Source organism: Heloderma suspectum, chromosome 2 (assembly GCF_057233095.1).
Source record: "Heloderma suspectum isolate Gila_16-S chromosome 2, 16-S_ref, whole genome shotgun sequence".
NCBI lineage: Eukaryota > Metazoa > Chordata > Lepidosauria > Squamata > Helodermatidae > Heloderma > Heloderma suspectum.
In genome coordinates, this window is record NC_139459.1 from 132,367,080 (window position 1) to 132,389,528 (window position 22,449).

General features: G+C 43.8%; 1 protein-coding gene across 1 annotated transcript in view; it reads left to right on the plus strand.

Annotated features, from left to right (window-relative positions):
- The window catches only part of LOC146352754 (uncharacterized), a 346,506-nt gene extending 328,869 nt beyond the window's left edge, over positions 1-17,637 (plus strand). Inside the window, exons 2-3 of the mRNA XM_084834795.1 lie at positions 17,016-17,090; positions 17,184-17,637. Of these exons, the coding sequence (XP_084690921.1) occupies positions 17,016-17,090; positions 17,184-17,314 (206 nt within the window). The 3' untranslated portion in view covers positions 17,315-17,637. The remainder of the gene's footprint in view (positions 1-17,015; positions 17,091-17,183) is intronic.
- The last annotated feature ends 4,812 nt before the right edge of the window (positions 17,638-22,449 follow it).

Consider the following 22,449-nt stretch of genomic DNA (forward strand, 5'->3'; position numbering starts at 1 on the left):
ACCAATAATGCAAAATGTTGGAGAAACTGTAATCAGGAAGTTTCTTACATTCATTTGTGGTGGTTACATCCTGTTGTGTTACAGTTTGGGAATATGATATTTTCAGAAATGGCAAATATTACACATCAAATTATACATGTCACACCAGCACTGTCTCTATTAACAATATGGAAATAACAAAATGCAGACAGGACATCTAAGGAATTATTCATATACATGCTGATGGCAACTCACAGGGTAATAGCTAAAAGTTGGAAAACTGCAGAACTTTTAACACTGAAGTCTTGGTATATGGAACTATGGCAAATGGCCATGGCAAAAAAATGTAATGTCAACTTAAATTAGCTGAAGGTACAGTTAAAATATCTGATTTTATACAATATAGCATAATTTTAATTCATATACAAATCAAGGACATATGAAACAACATATATCAAAGCCTTTCCTTGGTTTATGAAAAAGATCTAAGGGCGCAATGCTATGGATTGTGCCCTGGGTACTCATAAGCCCCCGAACTCAGAGGCTTATGAGTATCCTATGTAGAGAAGAAAGCACCTTGCACCTCCCACATTGCATTTTAGCTAGATGGGCAATTTCACCTGTCTAGCGGAAGCTTTGGGGAGGGGGAAGGAAGGAGGATGGGGCTGTGGATACGAAAAGGCATAACTGAGCGGCCCCAGCCCACAGGAACACCTCCTTTCCCCCCCTCCCTGTCTCCGTGCTCTGTTTACTGAGTGCAGAGAGGCAGCCAGTGCGGTTCTCTCTGCACTGGTTATGAAGCGGGTAGAGGGCAGTGAGTATGGTTTCCAGGCTCCAAGCTCGGAGCCCTCTCTTTGAGCACAGAGCCAGGAAACCAAAAAATCCTATGTTCCCCAGATGCTGTCTATGGCACATAGGATTGCTCCCTAAATATAATTTGCTATTATGAAGGACTATAAAGAAAATCTCCAAGCAGCCAATGGATTCCATTGATATTTTGCCTGTAAAGTAAAGGTGTGTGTGGGGGAGGTGGGGAACGTATCTGTCAACAACTAGATTTAAACTGGATGACATTTTCTTTGGTTTGTTTATATGTTTGTCTTTGTTTTTGGAAAATTAATAAAATCATTACATTAGTGCTTGTGTCGCATTGGATACTGCCCATTGTCCTACCCTTTTGGACAGGCCTTATGTTTAGAAGCTCTGTTTCTACTTTCAATGATGGAAACTTACTTCCTCCATCCTTCCATTGTGCACTGTTATCCAGCCAGGATTTGCTAAGGTGCCACCTTCCAAGTCATTGCCACACTGATATACATTCAGCCAGATCAGTGGTTTTATGTAGAAGAACCAGGAAGCTGCCATTTCCTCCACACCAATCCTTGCTTTGTTTTCTCCATTTTCATTTAATCTCTTCTTTCTTTCTCTCGAAGAACTGGTATCCAGATTTTTAATGCTACTTTAATTTGTCTTCTGAGTAATGTGTTAGAAGTTAAGGTGAATGTTGAAGAGGCATGTTTTTCAACTCAAAATGCTCGTAGGATCCAACTAGAGCTAATCTTCAATTTGAAAATCAATTCTCTTAGAATGAAGAAGCTTCTGTCTCCTATATCTAGAAGTTACAGAGAATGGCATCAAGATTGTTTGATCTCTTTCCCTGTTTTCTTGCAGTTGTACTTTGACCAGGTGGACTTATTTTCATACTATTAACTCTCTTTGTAACTTACTGAATTTGCCCTTTAGTATACCTCGTCACTTCCACACACAAGATGAGATCAGCAGCCCCCAGGGTCCCTTTAACACTACATTTTTTATCTAGAAAAATATTGAATAAACTTTATTGGGCTCCTTAGGTTGGTCTGGCAAATCAAAGTAAATGTTTATAGTGTTGAAAACAATGTAGAAGTAAAGGCATGGTCAGAACTAAAGAGCTCTGTCCATTCCCCTTGACTATATAGCCAAGAATTTGCTTTTTTTGGCTTAATTTTCTGAAGGCCTGTCAAACATGTAATTTAGTGATCATTGCAGTGAGGCAATATTGAGTTACTTTTTCAATCCCAAGTATTACCCAACATGTGCTTGTAAGGTTGTCATCCAGAAGCGAATACAATATATATATATATATATATATATATATAGAGAGAGAGAGAGAGAGAGAGAGAGAGGGTATATATCCATTTATTTCTTAAAGTGAATTAAGAGGATGGGTGGTGCCATCTTCTAAATGTTCCAAGTAATTTCAATGCTTCTTAGCAATCAGAGGGCCAGTTCAGTCACTCTGAAACCTCTCAATGTCAATTAACTTGAAACATGGATTGGAAAAAATGGGCCACTACTGCATGCCAAACAGTGTCAGAGCATGGCACCTGTCAGCGTGGTTACACAAGATCAAACATTACCTTTTCTACAGGTGTGTCCATTACAGAGGATTTTAGAGCATATGGACCTGCCTAACGTATTGTCTTTTGATTTTGGAAAACTTAGCGCACCCCTGGTCACATTCAAAAATATGATTCAGACTGGTTGAAAAAGTTGCTGCAGAAACAAAATCTTTATATGCAATACGTCTTCTGCCTCAGGGTCTGACTTTGTGGTTCTTCGAGTCCCTGTTATTCATGAATCCCATGATTGTTTATCTGTTTGTTTAGGTGTTTTGACAAGTTTCTTATTCAAGATGTGCATTACACATTTTCTGTATTGTAGAATTATATCGAACATTATATTGTAATGTCCAGTTCCAACCTCACTCATAGGCATACATGTTAATTAGTGCTTCCATAAGTGATAATTAGAATTCCTTGCTGTTCTGATTATGGTTTTGCTTAAATGTGTGAATACGTATGTAGTGTGGAAAACAGCCATTTTAAATTCAGATGTTAGTTCTTGGAAATTAATTCCACCCCTCCATCCCCATTTCATTTGAATGATCTGATTGGCCCCTGACTTCTTTGATCTGTGAGCAGGCACATTCTTACAAATTCCAGATGGGTCGTCATGTTAGTGTGTTGCAACAAAACCAGGGAAGAGTACTGTGGCACCTTAAAGACTAGCAGACTCGTTGTGCCATAAACTTCTCGAGGTTCTGCTTCATAGGAGCTTATATCACAATAGAGGTGCAATCCTATACACACTTACCTGGGAGTAAGTCCCACTGAACACTTCTGAGTGTTCAATGGTACCTACTTCTGACTAAAGATAGGATTAAATTTGCATAGGATTAAATATACATAGGATTAAATATACATAGGACCTCTTTACCTTTAATGTGCCTTAAGACTCTTTATTAATCTTAAAGATGTGTATTGTAAAAAGCTGATTTGCCATTTTATACCAAAGAAAACACTTGACATCTCAACTTAAGCTCATGGCATACAGTAATATGGATGATGTGAGTTAATTAGTAGGCAATTGATGAGTGTAAAATTCTCAGGACAGAAGCAGGTTGACCTAAAGAACCTTCAGGTCTTTCCCAGCTAACGATTCTACACTGATGATCTGAAAAGGTCAGCTACAGCCTACAGTCATGCTAAGAAGGGAAGAAGAGTAAATTAGTTGTTGACTGGATGCAAGGAATTCTACAAAATGTTTCTCATCACCCTTGTGCTTTTCTTGCCTTGCGGCAGTTGCTCCTCCTCTGCAGTTGGCTAACAAAATAGCTGCTAGCTGGAAAATATTGGATGGGAAGTTCTTGCTACTTTTTTATTTGCTCCCAACACAAAACCTCTCAGTACGCTCCTTATGTGCATGTCTATGGATGTTGATAATGTATCTTAGAAAAGAAGCAATGGTTTTAAATTACCACAATTATATATGCACAGTTCTGACTAGTTTGTTACATGAAAATATGCAGTTAAGTAATGATGACAGTGTACAGAAACATACACACCTTATTTTAATTAAGGTTACTTTTATTTTAAGAGGGGAAAAACTTACTAAGCTATATATTTGAGAAGCATGCATTCTTACCATAAACAATGCTATGGGGAGGGGTAGGTTGAACAATGGCCACATTCGAATGTAATGCCAACCCAGAGTATGTGTTGAGTATGGGTTGTCATTGAATCGTAGGTTGTCATTACATTCAAACCTTGCACCATGGTTTAGGGCATAGTGCTTGGTTTGACACTATGTTAACCACAAACAACCCAGGAAGAGAAACAGTGGTTTGTTTTGGGGTTGTGAAGTCTTGGTTGTTTGTGGTTAACAACCCGGAATTAAACCATTGTGCAGGATTCACATGTAACAACCCACGATTGAACGAATCCTCACAATTCAATGATGACCCATAGTGAACCTGTACCTTGGGTTATTGTTATCTGTGAACGAGGTCAATGAGTTCAAGGCCTTCCAAAACTGTTTAGTTTCACTGAATATTTTTAAAGTGACCAGAGCTTTTAGAAGGCTTCCATTTTTAATGTTTTCCCTCTCCTCAGACCAAAGTAGGGATCCAAAGAGAAATATTTGTTGTCTCCCCACTTCTGCTCAAAATAAATGCCTGTAAAATCTATGAAAAGCTGGTTTGCATTCTGATAAGGGGCAATATGTACAGACAGTGCTGTAGAGGCAAAATCTGAAGTGCAGATGCTCAACATGACTGTCCCCATAGTCACATCCCCAAGGGTCCAAAAATGCAGGCAGTTGTGTTGATCTATACCAACAAACCAGATCAAGCCATTTTCTTTTTGACCAGGAGCAGATTTTTTTATAAAGCTAATAAGTCGTAATTGCCTATTAAAGACCAAAGGCTTCATAAAACGGAGCTTTTATCCTGTGATTGAGATTGCTGCTTCATGGAAGTTGTGGGCTCTTTACATGACGCCATGATCATTCAAGGCGTCCCCTGCACTAAATGCCCTTTGTTCCATTTTTAAATAGATTGCAGATAATGAGCTATCAAATTACCCAGTTATGTTCTGCTTCAGTTTCATCCATGAAAAGAGTTAAAGTGGCAAGAAGAGGAGCGAGATCAATGAAAGATAATGGAAGACTTGGATACGGGGAGAAGGAGGGGGGAAGGCGAGGGGGGAAAGGAAGCGGGTGAAAAAGGGGGTCAGTGGTGATCGTGCATTTAAAATAGAAACAAAAGCCCCGTTTTAAATGTAGGATTTTAGGCTGGTGTAGAAATGCCCCAAGCCAGCCCAATATCCTTTGCATAACAGCAGCAATAGTTCACACTATATTGTTGCTGGGAAAATCTATTTCTCCCCCAGCTACTGAAAGATTGCAGCTAAGCTCAGAGGGAACCGGGACGTCTGAGGGGAGCAGCAGATAATGTCAGCATCCCTGATAATCAAAAGGGCCTGGCACTTTGATCTTGTGAGACCTGGCTCCACTACACCACTGTATATGCAACATGTTCTATGCCTGCATTGGCCTTTGGTTCTGTCAGCAGAGCCAGAATAGGGTGGTGCCGATGGCAGGAGAATGTCCTTCCAGTCTGCATCTTTTTCTTTACTGTCAGAAAGATGAGAGCCCCACGGCCTGCTGCCACCCCCAGCCTCTCACCCTGAAAGGACCCCTGCCTTTCCCTGACAGAGAGTAGAAGGAAATTGTTGCACAAGCTGTTTTCATTTTGAGAACTGGTGGTTCTCTTCCCTGATAGCAACTGCTGTTGAGAAGGGAAAGAGCCCGGGCGGGGGGATGGAGACCAAAGTGAATAAATATAACCAACTATGTGGTAATTTGCTTCTTCTTTTTGGCATGGAAGAGCTGGGGCTTCTTTAGGTTGAGTGGTTGGCAGGAGCTCTCACCCTACTGTGAGCATATAAAGGCATCAAGTATAGAGGGTTCCCTAACTGTGGGTGCTTGTACTGGTAGACAGAACCAAAGGCCAGCGCAATGCAGAGAGGTTAAAATGTACAAGCTAAGATGTTTAAAGTAATAGACTAAATTACTAAAATTGAGCAGAACCTTATCTGCAACTTGCATACAGTTTGTATACACGCTGTCTTGACATGATATTGGGTCTTTTCTAATTATACTTGCATTCATTTTTATGTTGTTTGCATTTAAATATATTCTCCCCTGAAGATGAGCAGTGTCCCTACACATATCTGGATTTGCTGTAAATCTTTGTACACCTTCTGAATATATTATTTTCTTGTTGATATAACCTCTGTTACTTGAACTGCTCCCCAAGTCAGTAGATGCACCAGAGAGACATTATCTTGCATTGTGGATTTGAATAGCAGCACACGTAAAGTTGTTCATCATGTCCTATTCAGTCAGTTTTCCATAAGGATTAAGGATTGCAGCACTACATTTGAAGCTAGCTATGTTTCAAAGCATTCTGGCTTAGATTCTGCCATTAGGTAAGCTACACAAGCCTCAGCTTCAATTGATTTCAGCAGAAGCTTCTCAGATGTACTTATGGACAGAATTTAGTCCTTATTGAACCATTGACTTCAGTTTGATCCACGTGAAATGTTTGGAAGAGAGACTAATGGCGCAATCCTATGGAGACAGTGGCTAGATGGCCATAGAGTTTTTTGGTTTATGGGAAGCGAGCTCAGAGCCAGTGTGCCAACCTTGGTTCCCAGAAATCTGACTCCCCTCCCCCTCCCCTGACGCCTCGTAGGGGGCACGGTTTGTCCCCAGCTCCGTGCTCAGAAGAGCAGCGTGGAGCACCCAAAAAGGGGGTGTTCCTGGGGGCGGGGCAGGGACCGTGGAAGCGCCATTATGACACTTCATATGCACTGTCTGCCCCCTCCCCGCTCCGAGGTGCCCTAGTTAGACAGCCGAAATCAGCCTTCTAGCCGCAAATGAAAGAAGATCCCCTTTCGTGCTCCACCTGCCCTGCATTGGATAGTCATCTGCCTCTGAGTTCGGAGGCGGACAACTATCCCCATAGGATTGCACCCTGAGAGGCTTGCTTGATTTAGTTATCCTGCACTACCCTTGCATAAGAGCAGCTTGCCATCTTGAGAAAGAGTCCTCAGGACATCTGTTCTATTATTTCCCCCTCAGGTGTAGACATTCTCCTAGGCATAGATAGCATAGCCAGCAGGTTTAGCTTCTATTTTCGAAAATGGAAAAAGAAGTCTGGATTTTGTAGATGGAATTTTGTAGGGCACCCTGGAATGATTTATTTGCTAGCTTTCAGAAGGCTGAATTACCCTAATCCATCAGCGTTTAAACTCTGTGCTTCGGATGTCATTCAAAATATTTAGGAGCTTCATGGATAGGCTGTGGGCCTATTTATCCTTGAAATGATGCACATTTGCTTCAAGTTCACATGTGAAACAAGAAGGATATGGCGTTACTTCTCATTAATGGTAGGTGTGTATATAGAGGTTTAGATGTGGTGCATACATGCATGTGCCATGTTTTACTGCAACAGTTGCAGTTTTATATTAAAGCATGCATGGTTATGCATTCACATCAGGATCCAGTCCCTTCCTCCTTACACAATATGGGTTTGAAAGCTAGTTTATTTATATCTACTTTATAATAACAAAGAGTCTAGGGCTCAGATTTTAATAATTACTCTGCCACCTTTTTACTTGCCCTACCCATGTGTCTTTGAGAGCTGCTGGACAGCAGTTTACCCATCGTGTTAAGCCCTCAATCCCGGCTTAATAAACCACCATGTGCACAAGCAATATGCTGGTGCCCACCAGGGTTTAAAGTTGTCTTATGAATTTTGACATTATTTGCAAGCAATTAATCATACTTTCCAGTCTGCATGGAGCAGGAAGCTATGCTTATTGCAGCTTCCTGGTGTGTTTCCTCACTTGTGCCAAGGGAGAAGTAAAGGGAGGGACTATGACTCAGTGGTTACGATTAGCAGCCCTACGATTAGGCAGAGTGAAGCAGTCGCCTCAGGTGGCAGACATTGGGGGATGGCAGCAAGATACTGGAGGAGAGACCCGTGTGACATGCAGCCTGCCCTGTGCCCCCTAAGTGAGCCTGCTGCCTTTGGGTGTAGTGGAAGGTGTTGTTCTATTGTCAGTGTTGAAGTAACATTCAACTGCTAGTCCAGTAGACTTTTGTACATGGAATGGGAGGGGGTCCATCTTTCCTTCACCTCAGGCAGAAAAATGTCTTGGGCCATTGCTGGTATGTGCTTTGCATTGAGAAGGTCCCAGGTATCATGCCCCTACTTAAGGAATCCTCCTCAGAGGAAGAGCTAGAGTTCCTAGAAACCAGAACAATCACTGTCATGAGATCAGGAGGAGCCTGGGCCCTCAGGGGAGATGGTTGCAGGTTCATCCCTATCAGGGGACTCTGCCTCTGAGGCAGAGGCTGAGCAACCCCCTGGCCCTCAGGAGGATCATCGGCTCAAGCAACAGGCCAGTAGGGCTCCCATGAGAAGAAGTGCTCACTTGCAAAGAAGGAGTGTTCAGGAGAAAGTGAGTCCTCAGGAGTAGGCTCTTACCAGAGAGCTATAATGTACTACAGCTGGGCTCTAGGTAGGGCTTAGTAGGCTCTGGTGTTAAAAGCCTTCAGTGGCTACCTAACCAGTGCTGAAACAACACTGTTCTGTCAGCTCCAGTGCCTTGTACCTTGTTTTCTGTATGTTGCTTTGTGATTGACCCTCTGTGCTACTGACCCTTGGATTCTGCTTTTGGACTGTGTAATATATCTGACTGCCTAACTGTGTTTTGATCTTTGCCTGATATCCTGCCTTAGCTTGAACCCTGTGTGCTAGGACCTTTGCCTGCTTCATTACTTTGCTTCTTGGTTAGATCCTTCGCTCAGAGTTTGCTGCAGCCAATGCACGGCACTGGGTTCAGTCCCCAGTATCTCCAGGGAGGATTGAACAAATTCCTATCCAAAACCCCGGAGAGCCATTGCTAGTCAGTGTCGACAATACTGGGCAAAATGGACCAATGGTCTGACTCAGTATAAGGCAGCTTCCTATGTTCCTGTGAAGCGGGAGCAAGAAGACTGCATCCACACGCATGCTGCTTATGCACATCATGGTTTATTAAGCCATGATGGATGGCTTAATGTGATGTGAAAACTGAGCCAGAGACATTACGTAGGTGAAGTTTCCCTCATCATGTTATACCCACATCATGGAATGTCTATGTTTCAGACTGCTTTCAAAGACACAGAAACACGTCCAGTTTTTGCTTTAGTTTTTTTTAAAATGCGACAGCCCTACTGGTATGCTTTGCTATTTAAAAACAATAAAACAGACACTGAGATCTGGACTAATTCATATCATCCTGGTGTGACTGATTCAGGAGAGAGCAATTTATTTGGCAACAGCTTGGAAACGTATTGTGAGCTGGAGGGCTCGTGTAATTTACATGTCATTGACATTGGGCTCTCATTCCTGCAAAGAGGGTTGAGTGCCAAGCTACACCGATAGCAGACATGTTGTGTTCATTGTGTGCTGTTCTTAGTATGTAATTGTTAATTGCAAACTGACCAAAAACAAACATCATACACAATTGTGATCCAGATATGCCCCCTTTTAAGTCCCATTGATTCAATGAGGGAAAGTTAGGTATGTGTTTAACTCTCCAGTTGAAATCAGTGGGACTAAAAGATGCTTAATGCTGACTGCACTATACCCAGTTTTGCCAAGGGGCTTCATGCCAGAAACTCTTCCATATTTGGATGTAGACCAGAGGCCTAGTGCCAATCCCATCAGCACACAGTTAGGGAAACTCGACTTCTGTGTGTATGTGTGTGCTGGCAGTCCATATATCATCATTATAATAGGTACCATGTATTTCTAAGGACCTGATTTTACCATTCTCCTGAGTTGACATAAATGCAGTGACCATTCTGTAAATCTAGCTCAGGAAAGTATTGCATGTAGGAAAGAGCCATTTCAAAACATTACCCTTGCTTGCATCTTCACATTTAAGCCTAAGCTTTACATTTCATCTTCCATGAGTCCAAACACAGCACAAGCATGTATGACGTTGGTTCACAAGGCTTGTGCTACTGTTACCTCTCACTGTCTTGACTTAAAAAACTGCTGCTTGAATTATAAACAGACCCTGTGTTTTCAAAGCAGGGAGCTGGCTCAGGGCTAGCCCAGAATTATAGGGTAAGTTTACACATGCCAATCCACTCTGAGAATAAAGCACCATGGGTTGGTTGTTGGCTGGACAGCCCACTTTACACCTGACAGATGATACAGTACATGGTGGCTTGGCATGGCTTCCTTCCCCCTCAGTCCTCCTGCCCACTCCCAGCACATATCCCAGCTGCCTTAGCAGCACAACCCCTCTCGGATCCTTGTATTCCCAATGGCCAAGAGCTTCTACACCCCCTCCTGATGGCTACATAGCTGTCAGATCTACAAGTCACAAAATCTTGAAGCCTGGTATTCCCTATGGAGGGAAACCTGCCCCCGCCCCTTCTGATCACTACCCCATTTCTGAGCAATTTTAATATTGGCAACCATTGTTGTTGTTTTTTTTGGCCTTCCTTCCAATTTGCACAAATGGCATCTGATTTTTTTTAGTCCATCCAATTTGTGCAAATGGGATTGGGGTTATTTAAAATCTGGTGCTTCAAATTTGTGCAAATGAGATCACTTCTCCCTGCCCACCCCTCTTCAGTCATTTGCAAATGCACACATTTGCAGGACCATGGTTTACTTTCTTAAGTTGTACCAGTATGACAGCAGCTACTAACAGTACCCAAGAACCTCAATATGTCCTCTGCACATTTAGATGCCACTTGTCAAATTCCCCGTCCTGTAACATGTTGAAACGGCAGCTGTCAAATTCCTCCTCCACTTAGGTGCTTCCCTTGACAGCGAACTCTGAAAGGGGCAGCTGAATGAGACAGCAGGTTTTGCTGTGGGTGTGATTACTGCAGGAGTATGTGGACCTTATTTCTGCTTTGCCAATTTAACAATCAATAAAGCATGTCAATAAAATAGGAAAATATGCCTTGCTGAGGGCCTGCGCATATACACATTTGTGCTGCCAAAGGGGGGGTGAACCCATTTGCGCAATTTTTAAGGACGATTTTTTTTAAAGAAAGGGCTGCAAATGCAATAGGGACTTTGCCAAGTGTCAATGCAGTATTGGTGAAGGGGTGAACACTGACAACAGCAGAGGAGAGTGGATGGCAGCAGCACTACCGAGACTGCAAGGACCAGCCAGCAGGGTTGTTTTTTGCTGTTCTTGCCAAGTGGCTCTCTCACCATTTTAAACAGCCCACACTGAAGCGACTCTGTTGGACTTGGGCATCACGCTAAGCCACCCTGAGAACAAGCTACCCTAAACAACCATAGTACAAGCCATGGGTTCTCAGGGTGGCGTGTTTGCAAACAACAACCCATGACGGAAAACCTGCACCAGGTTTGGATGCCATGCTAAGCCACCCTGCAGCCACCCACAGTGACAACCCACCGTGGCTTAATGTGATGTGCAAACCAAGTCATAGTCATTGTTTTTGTTCTGCTACTCAGTGGACAATGGGTTAGATGCGATCCACAAATACTTGTTTTTTCAGCCCCTTGATTCCAGTGGAAGACATTTAAGTATGTTTGATTAACTCTTTCATGGAAATCAGTGGGACTTCAGAGTGCTTAATTTGGCCCATTGTTTTTCCTTGCTTACTACCTTCATAGGCCATCCTTATTTAAAAAAAAAATAGAGCACAATCAATCCTAAATAAAGTATTATAAAATTTTATTGAAATGTAGAAGGCTGCAAATCTATATACACTACCATGCGTCTAAGTCCCATTGAATTCAGTGGAGCTTGTCTGGCCCCAATCACATGCCCCTGCAGTATGTGAATATTGCAGTTGCCTCCCCATGGTGTGGTTCCACATTTCTACAGTCTTTGTGTGTGATTACCAGAACCCCATGATGTGTGATTACCAGTGCCAATTGCATGGATAATTCCCACCTGACTGTTGTCCAACCAGGTGTGAGGGTGACAATCAGGCACGAGCATCCTGTGGAGTTGATCCCACTCTTATGGTCCCAGTATGTACTGGTATACTACAGCCACATGGGATTGTACAATGGGGGAAGCATCCCCCACATCCCTATGAGTGCATGCAAAGGGAACTTCTGCATCATCCCTGCAAGTGGCAAGGGGAACATTGCCATATATCAAATGCAAAATGATTGTTCATATCCACCCTGGGTGGCAAAGAAATGTCTTACAATCCTTTAAAACCACTCATTTTTGAAATCCTCTAGAATAATGAAGCAGACTAAAATACAAGAGCATTGGAGAGGCTGTCTTACTGAGGCTATGCATGCAATCTTAATGGAAATATGCTGTCATCTGGAATCAAATGTATTTTCAAAACAAAAGCAGACTTTTATATATCTTTCCTGGATAAAAGCAGAGGTTGTTTAGCAAAGGGAAAGCTGCCAATTAATTTTGTTGCTATCATGCACGATCACAAAGATTTTCAGCGAATGTGCAGATTCTGTTATAAATGTCTAACTGTACATGCTATTATAGAGCGCTTTATAGCAGAGGTGGGGAACCTGTGGTCCTCCAGAAGTTGTTGGACTACAGCTCCCATCATAACTGACCATTGGCTGTGCTGGCTGATGTTGATGGGAGTTGGAGAAAGTTGATAGAAACTGCTTTATTTATTTGATTTGTGCCCCACCTTTCTACCAACAAAATGGCACCAAGCCAGCTTACAGTCATCAGAATTTTAAAAAATATATATTAAAGGCCAACTTGATTAAAATAATAATAATAATAATAATAATAATAATAATAATAAAACAAATACATTAATACCAACAATAACAGTATAAAAACAGCACCCAACGCAAGAGACCAGCTTACACGCCAAAGGACTGCTTCAGTAAAAAGATCTTTGCCTGCTGATGGAAGGACAACAGAGAGGGAGTTCCACAGCCTGGGAGTGGCCACCAAGAAAGCCCTCTCTCGCATTGCCACCAAGCATGCCTCTGAAGGTGGCAGTATGAAAAGAAGGGCCTCTACCAAAGATCTTAAAACCCAGGCAGGCTCATATGGGGTAATGTAGTCTTCCGGGTAGCCTGGTCCCAAGCCATATCCGGCTTTATAGGTCATAACCAGCACTTTGAATTATGCCTGGAAACAGACTGGCAGTCAGTAAAGCTGTTGCAACGAGAGAGTCACGTGCTCCTTGTAACTGGCCCCAGTCAACAGTCTGGCTGCAGCATTCTACACCAGCTGAAGTACTTTCTCTCACTCTTTCACAATACTAGAGTTTGAAGTGACCCAGTGAAACTGATGGATTCGCATGAACTCTTCACACATTCAGTGAGTGCATCAAGGGAGTGGTATGGATGCACAGGCTAGCCCCACCCACTATGTACCACTGCCAGACTTCCCCAACGAACATCCATACATCCCTGTGCTCAGGAGATCTCTGCACGTACATCTGTATGTTCAGAGGATTCTTTCTGGCAAATGAGAAATGGACATTCATTAGGAGAGCATGGGAGCAGTGGGTGGTGATTGCAGCAGGTAGTGATAGCCTGTGCAGCACGGCAGCCCCCTCCTCAAATTTATTCACTGGATGGAGGGGGGTCATGGGTAGCCCCATAGTATATTTGGAGTGGATGGAAGAAAGTATTTTACACACCTTGTAATTAACATGTGAGATTCACTGGCACAAGATACGGTGATCTCGGACAAAATGGATCTTTCGTCCAATCCAGCAGGGCTCTTCTTAGGATCTTCAGTTGCTAATGAATTGAATTGAATATTAAAAAATGAATTCAAGCATGCAGTCAACCCAACACTACAATCCAATGCATGTCTTCTCAGGCATAAGTCCTACTCAGTTTAATGGGCCTTACTCCCAGGTAAGTGTTTATAGGATTGGGGCCGAAATGTTCATTTTTCTGGAAATGCCCTGCATAAATGTTTATGGTAAATGCACTGCAAAATCTAGTTGTCTTTTGTTTTGATTTTAGTTGATAATGATATCAGTTACTCTGCAAACCATTTTCGAGTGCAAAAGAAAACAACCAATGGACAATGAAGATTAAAGTGTTTGGGTTTATTTCTCCTGAATACCTTCCCTACTTGCAGATTGGCCTTGTCTGAAAAGCTCAGATGTTCAAACACATAGACATGGTCTAAAGGTTGCCTTCACCATGGGGCTTGGCATCCTTGTGGCAAATTTTCTAGTCCTTGTGATGAGTTCTTCCAGAAATGTTGCCATGAGTTAGGGCCATCACATAGTGCATTTATCTGTTTTCAAACAGCAAATGGCACTGATACAGATCATGGGCAAATCAGCTTACCTGACTTGCATAGTAAGGCTCTGCTAGATGATACACCCAAGGAGAGAGAAATGCACCTTGGAAATACCAATCCCTGTGGCAAACACACTATGTAGACCAGGGGGGCCAATCTAAAAGGAAACAATTTGTGAAGTGATTTGGGCAAAATCGCATGTTCACAGAATCAAATTAGCCCTTTCCATGGTACACACGATGCTGTATTCCTCCGCTTCAATATACAGGAAGTGAAGCCGCATTAGTTGGGGTGGGGTGGGGTGGGGTGGGCGAGTCCCACCACAAGTAGAAATGAACGCCAGCGATTGTATAGGTATGGGGCAGCCAATAAGCGGATGCTTGCTCCCCCTCCCTCACGTGTTCAACAAAGTGCAAAACAGGACTTGCTTACGACTAGATGTTCATGACAAACCCTGTTTGTCCCCATGTACATGCACACATTTATGAGGCGGGCAGACCGAGCAGAATGAGTGGGAGTGCAAAAGGTGCTGAGAGCAGGGAGTGTGGAGCTGGCAAGGAGGGAGAGCAACTAGCACATTGTCTTTGATGTATATTAACTGCCCAGTCAACAGGCTTCCCCCCACACACACAAACACAGGCTCAATGTAATGCTTCTGAGTACATGTTCATGAAAATCATCCGCCCTGGCATCCACCCTTTCTTACCTGTGCAGCTTCGAATCAACAGGCATCCACCATTTCTTAGCTGTGCGCTTGGTAGCTGCACAGTTTCAAAACAGAAGGGCTGGCTCCCATCTCCACTCAAGCTGAATGACTATTTAAAGTGAGAGGCAGCGAGCCACCATTTCTCAGCTGTGCCCCTGCATAGCTGCAGTTTTAAAACAGCAGGGCTGGCTCCCCGCCCACACTCCCAAGCTTGACTATTTAAAGTGAGAGGCAGTGACATGGAACTGAAGGCAATGATTTACTTCCAGGGAGGCATGTTTACCCTTCTGCTCTCCCCCACCCCTGCCCCCTGCTACTTTTCCTCCCACCAATCAATGCCACTTCTACCAGCCTGCACCAAAGCCAGCTGAGGTCACACAGACTCCCAAACAGCACTGAAGCTGCTGTGACAGGAAAATCCGACACAAAATGAGTTGGGGGGGGGGAATGGATTAAGGGCAAGAAACACCAGGCTAGCTATGGAGAGCAGCATGCGTCATCTGACACTATCGATTTGACGGTGGAGTAGAACCAGAGTAAAAGCCCCATGTAGATGGGGCCCAACTGAAGGACACTGAGAGACATCAGATGGCAAGATGGAATTGTTGTTACTTTCTTTTTAGACTGACCAGCTCAGGGGCTAGAGCTGGAAGGAGAGACACTGATAAGCATCTCACACAGATCTTTTATATGTTTAAAGTCACAAGATTCAAATTTTCAAATTAAATGATTCTTATGTTTGGAAATAATCCTCCCCCCCCCCCCGCAGGCAAATGAGCAATGTTTCCTAACAGAACTAGTTATTTTTGTATTCAAATAAAGTTGGTTTTCACTGGCCTACAGTCAAATATAGACGATGTAAAATTAATGTTTGTCAGCAAGGCAGGCCACCTTTTATTTTATTGATTTATTTGTTTGTGAAATGTATTAAACTCCTCATAAAATGAATTCTCTCTAAGTGTTGTACAATCATTTAAAAACAGAATAATTATACAATAAAAACCACCATAACTCATTTAAAATCCAGCACAGTATAAAAGCCCAGGGGAACACATTCCAATGCAACACAATAAAATACAAAATGGACTGTAAAAGCTAAAAATAGCCATCAGATACAGGAACTAAAATGAAACCATGGATCATTAAAAGCCTGGGAGAACAAGACAGTCTTAGCCTGTTACCAAAGTGATAACTATATAGGCACCAGGCAAGCTTCCATAGTGAGAGCATTCCAGAGCTGTGGAGGCCACTACTAAAGAGACCTCTCTCTTGTGGCCACCCTGAAAACTTCTGATTGAAGGGCATATGAGGAAGTGCTTCTAAAGATGACTTTAAGGCATGGATGTATGGGAGGAGGCATTCATGAGATACCAAGGTCCCAAGCTGTGTAGAACTTTTAAAGTTAAAAACAGCATTTTGAATTGCACCCAGAAAAAAATTGGAAGCTAGTGAAGATGGGAAGAGACCAGCGTAATACGTTCATAATACCTGGTCCCAGTTAAAACTCTTAGTCATATTTTGCACTAGCTGAAGTTTCCAGACTGTCTTCAAAGGCAGGCCCACATACAGTGCATTACAGTAATTCAAATGGGATTTATTATACTCATCAAAATATGGCATAACGGGACCGGCTGTATCATTCATTGGGCAGGATGGAAAAGTCTACCATAGGCAGCAGATTATCAGTTAGGTGTCTTATTATGTGTGTGTGTGTGTGTGTTTGTGCACACACATGTGCGCACACACACACATGTATGTATGTATGTATGTATGTTTTAACATATGACCAAAACACCAACAGCACACAATATATGCAGGTTGTCTTACATTGTTTGTCACATATGCTAGTAGATATGGGAAATGTTGAGATGAGACATATGACATCATTTGATATTCTGCCTCAAAGTACTAAAATGTCTTGGGCCAGCACTGTGGCAAATGAATATTAAATGCAGACCTATCTGCAGTGCCTCATACTCTGAGAACTGTGATGGCAGCGCTTTGGTTTGTGGGTGATTTGTCAAAGCATGAATGGAGAAGACAAGAGACTAAAAGCTTTGAAGTGTCTTGGAATGCATTCGAGTGAGAATATCTAAATATTCCTTTCCATTCTCTCTTTCTCTGTCTGTCTGTCTGTCTGTCCTCTCCCTTCTTCCCCTCCCTTCTCTCCCACTTACTGTCAGGAAGGGCCACTTCTGAAGGGCCAAGTCAGCAAAGCCTGGTATCAGCAGAGACTAATGGCAGCAGCAGCTACAACAGTGAGTTGTTATTGACGGGGGAGGGGAGGGAACCAAAGGACAATGATATCAAGGTGTGGCTGAAATATGTTGTGATCCTTCCATTTCCAACAGGTCTGTCCACAGCGTTTCTTGTACTCCCCCAAATAAGACCAGCAGAATGGGGTTCAGAATTCCATCAACAACTTCCCATTCCAGCGACTGCTGCTGACAGACCCATCTGCTTATTCCATCATTGTTCATAAAGACATATCAGTGGCATAAGCTGATGCAGGAAAACAGAGGCTTGGAGCCAGCTGTACAGTTAGTGATCATCAGCTAAATGAGCCCCATCGTTGGCATGTGCTAATGGGCCTCTGCCAATCCCAGTTTGGTGCTGAGCAGGAGTATTGATTTATGATGCCGCATATGCTTTCCCTGCTCTATTCTTAGCGCAGGCAGAGATGTCCCGCCTTCTGTCATCCTTAAGACGATCTACCTCCAAGTGGTCCTGACCATGAGAAGGAAAAGTGAAAATTAACCCCCGTAATACTTGGGTCATCCTTTGCATAATAAAGGTTTGCAAAGCATCCTAGGGTTTGTTCATTTTTAATGCTCTTCTCTATACTGGAATGGGGAGAAAGGGAGGGAAAATCTTACCAACTATAGGGAAAAGACAAAACCTAGGTCTCTTCCACTGGATCCAAGAGAAAACATCTGCCCCAGTGGCTATGAATTACTGGCTGAATGTTTTCTTCATGGCAAGGAATTTGGAGACCTCAGCCTGATCCATTGCCATACTAGAGACCATGGCCTTGGTTATAGATGGTTGTAGGTGAAGGACAACAATGAATGTGGAAGAATAATAGTTGTAGACTGGAGATGAAATTCTAGTTTGTGTGAGGGGTGATGTGAGATGAAATATGTGAGCAATTGACAATGGATGAAGATGAACTGGGGGCTAGAAGGAGAATCAAGCAGATGGATTACGGGTCAGTTAGTGGTGAACATGGAGATTCCATGAGAGTTGTCAGTGAGCATGGAATTGGGAAGCATGGGCTTTACGGATTAGGTCCATATGGATGAAAACGATATTTGGGAGGTGCACATGAACACAATTAAACAGCATGTTCATCTAAAGAGGTTATCCATAAACATGCATCATACTTTTAAGAGTGGAGTAAAGTAATAATACCCACTGGTTTTAGAAAATATTTTTGGCAGTGCCAAAAGTAACACCTCCTTAATGGTTTTCCAGCATTTATTAAATATTTGCTTATGAGTTTAAGTTGCCTTCATTTTCAGTTGTCTTGATTAGACAGTGTTGTGATTGGAAACAAAGTGTTGTGATGTCATCCCATTTGTGATCTGATTGGGTGGGATCATGCATGAGACTAATCCAGGAAGGAGGAAACAGCTGCTGACACAGCCACTTATCAGGTGAAGCAGTGGCACCACCAAGGATTGAAAAGGGTGAATATGTTCACAGTCTAAGCATTTTTGGAGGAGACATTTCTACCTCAACAAAATCACTAGCTGAAGTCACAAGTTTTTCCCAAAGTCCTTTCTAGAAAGAAATGGTCTGTTTATGGTGATCAGAGGCACCCTGGGGAAAGATAAAAGAGCCCCTCGTGTGGTACCATCCATGTGAATAAATAATATGGGAGTCATGGTTTAAACCAACCTTCCCCAACCTGGGGCCTGTTCTCAGGGGGGGATTTACTGTGAACTGGGGCCATTTCAAGGTCATTGGTGGCAGATGACATTGCAGCCAATCTGTCACCACCCCAGATATTTCAGGTGGGAAAGCTGGATTTTCTGAGTCTACTTTTACTCTATGTTATTTCTTTAATTTGGGTTCTCTGCGCTTCTGGTGCTGTGTGCCCCTACCTGCCACATTTACTTTGGTATGATAGCCCTGCCCAGGTGTGTGTCTTTCACCTGGCTGTGACCTCACTGAGCCTTTCCAGCCTTCAGAATCACCCTGCATTCCCATTTCACCAGTAATTAGCCTCTGTGTTGATGCACCTCTCTGATGTTTACATTACTTCACTTCTCCATTTTTGTGTTAAATTGAATCTCTGATATTGTGTAAAGTCACCTCTTTGATGTTATGTAAAGTTGCTTCTCTAATCTGGCAAGGTCTCTGGAGCTTGCCACTGGAAGCAGGGAGAAAGTGCCCAGAGAAGGAGAAAGGTGGGAAGTGGGGGTGGAAGCAATAACGCTGCAACCGTTTGCTGGAATGAGGTGAAAGGTGGTGGTGGGGTTACTCTCAAGGGATCCTTCAGATGCTGCACTCAATAACCAGGGATTTTGGCTTCTCAAGGCAAAAGTGTGCACATGGGGGAACAGGGGAGAGAGGAATAACTCCGCAACAGTATGCTGGAATGGGGTGAAATGTTGGGGGGATGCTCTTGGCAGGAGCCTTCAGATGCTGCACTTTAGAACAGGGGATTTTGGCTTCTTCAGAAAAATTTGCACACATGAGGAAAAATTAGTTGCTCTCCATTCTGAATAATGTAGTAGCAGGTGGAGGGGACTGGACATGAGCCAGGAAACAAGCCTTTCTCGTTGGTTGAGCAGCCCCTGCCAGTCTGATGACATTCAGTTCTACTCTCCCCACCCCACCTGGAAGTATGTTCCATTCAAGTGCTGTGTGACTCCTGAAAAGCAGATTTTAAAGGTATAGTACACTCAGCTTATCTTGCTTCATGAGTCACTGACAGACCAAAGCCAATTCCATGAAAATCCAATGCACTTCTCATTCCATTGTTGTGAAGATCCCCCCTTGGTGTCATGCCCCCACTGGAGGAATCATCCCTAAAGGAAGAGCTGGAGTTCCCAGAAACTGAGAGCACCTCAGATCAGTCCACAGTCACCAGACCAGGAGGAGCCTGGGCCCTCAGGGGAGATGGCTGCAGGTCCCTCCCCATCAGAGGACTCTGTCTCTGAGGCAGAGGCTGAGCAACCCCCTGGCCCCCAGGAGGGCCATCACCTCAAGCGACAAGCCAGTAGGGCTCCCATAAGGAGGAGTGCTCACTTGCAAGGAAGGACTCCTCAGGAGAAAGTGACTGCTCATGAGTAGCGCTCTGATCAGAGAGCTCTAGGTGGGGCTCAGCAGGCTCTGGTGTTAAAAGCCTTCAGTGTGCACCTAAGCTGGGCTGGAAACAATGCTGTTCTTGCAGCTTCAGTGTTTTATACCTTGCCTCCTGGACCTTGCTCAATGACTGATGCTCTGAGTTCCTGACCTTTGGACTCCTCTTTGACTCTGCTTCTGGACTGTGCAATGTATCTGACTGCCTAACTGTGTTTTGACCTTTGCCTGCTATCTTGACCACTCCTGCCTTAGCCTGAACCCCATCACACTGAACCCTGTGTGCTAGAACCTTTGCCTGCTTCATTACTTTGCTTCTAGGTTAGCCCCTTCACTCAGAGCCTGCTGCAGCCAATGCAGTATACCTGGTGCCCTCTAGATGGATGGGATAGCAAGTCCCATCATGGCTATGCTGGCTGGGAATGATGGGAGTGCAATCCAACACATTGGGGAAGACTGGTCTATACTTTCTTAATCTTGCTTTCTCCTCATTTTAATTTGTTTCCCAGAAAGAGCAAATGGCACAGAGTGTGTAAAGCGACTTTGAATAAACATGACTCCAGCCATTTGTCAGGCAGTGTATCTGATCCTACTGTGTATCACCTATTTGTGATTAACTAGAAACTGATAGAGCTGGATGAAGTACTTCCTCTGGGCAAGGCAACCGGTTCAGGGCTTACCACAAAGCTCCAGACATGGGTTTCTTGCTCTAGCTAAAAGAAACCCAGTGCCTTAAAATATACCAATTAAAGCCTTGCATTGGTTTGCCTGTGAATCATGTCGATACTATCTTTATTGAGTAGATTTTTCTCCTTTACTTTTTCTCTTTTTAATAAAGAGATCTTTATTTCCCTGATATAGTTTGCACATCCTTAGGATGCTAAATAAGTGCTGCTTATTTAAGTATGTGATAAAACCAAACCAATGTTGATGTTGCTAGGGTTGTTAAACTCTTGCTAAAGACATAATTATAGCATTTTTCTATGCTTCTCAAAATGTGGAGCCTGTCTCTCTAAAGAGCTGTGGGCAGTTTCTTATGCACATGGTGGATTCTCTCTCTCTAGGCCCGTGCCCCTTTACCTTTTTTGTAGGGATGTACGAATCCCTTACCTGGCTTTGCGCAGGGGCATCCACGGTGGGGGGGAGGTGCTCCATCCCTCCCCCTGGAATCCTCGACGGGGGGGGAGGCGCTCCGTCCCTCCCCCCCGGAATCCTGCCCGGCTGGCTCTGCTCCGCGGCCAAGCCGTGGAGCCGCTGGCCAGCTCCGGCCGCCCGCAGCCAGACATCCGGCTGCTGGGCAGCCCTGCAGGGACGCAAATGGCAGCTGTCGTAGCCGCCGCCATTTGCATCCCTGTATTGAGCCGTGATAGGCTACGTAAATATTTACGTAGCCTATCACAGCAGGGGGAAAAACTCCAGTGTACGCAAATGGCAGTAGCCGCCGCCATTTGCGTACGCTGGGGTTTCCGCCCCCCGCCGTGATAGGCTATGTGAATACTTACGTAGCCTATCACGGCCTCCGCAGGGATGCAAATGGCGTCCCTGCATTAGCTGTGATAGGCTACGAAAGTATTTACGTAGCCTATCATGGCTATTGAGAGGAGGAAGCAAATGGCGGCTGCAGGACAGCCGCCATTTGCAAAGCAGCACGGACGGGAGCAGGTAAGTGCTCCATTTCGTGCACCTTTCGTGGGGTCGGGGTGGTGGGGACTTCGTCCTGTGTGCCTTTTGTGAGGTGGGGGGGTGGGGTCTTCGTTCTGCGATGGATTTCGGGGGGCCGAATGCACTGGCATTCATCCTCACCGAGATCCGTCATGGAATTCTCTGACATCCCTACTTTTTTGTTATGTCTTGATTCAGTGGGAGATGGAGTACTGACCAGTTTTATGTTGGCTTATGGTGCTTCCTTTGTATGTTTCAGATCAAGCCTGGTCCTTCACCCTCCTGCACTTTGTGCTCCTTTTTAAAATGTTTGGTCCGCTTCACCAGGTCCTGGATAAGTGTGACCATCACTAGTTTGGTTGTCTATCTTTCCTTTGTTTTAGAGCTTGTCCACACTGGGCTTTTTATCCCGCTACCAGAGCTTTTGCTTCTGGATTCTTTATGGGATTCAACTCGACTCCTTCACACACACTTCCTCTTTTTTTATCTGGGGGCTGCTTTTACCTGCAAGTTTTTTATGTTTCATTATACAGCCACTAGATGGCGCTGCTGTTATAGCGCAACTCCCTCTTTACGCAGGCAAATTCCATTCGTGTTTTTTAAATTACCTCATTATCTCGGTTTCAAATAAAGTCATAGAAATGG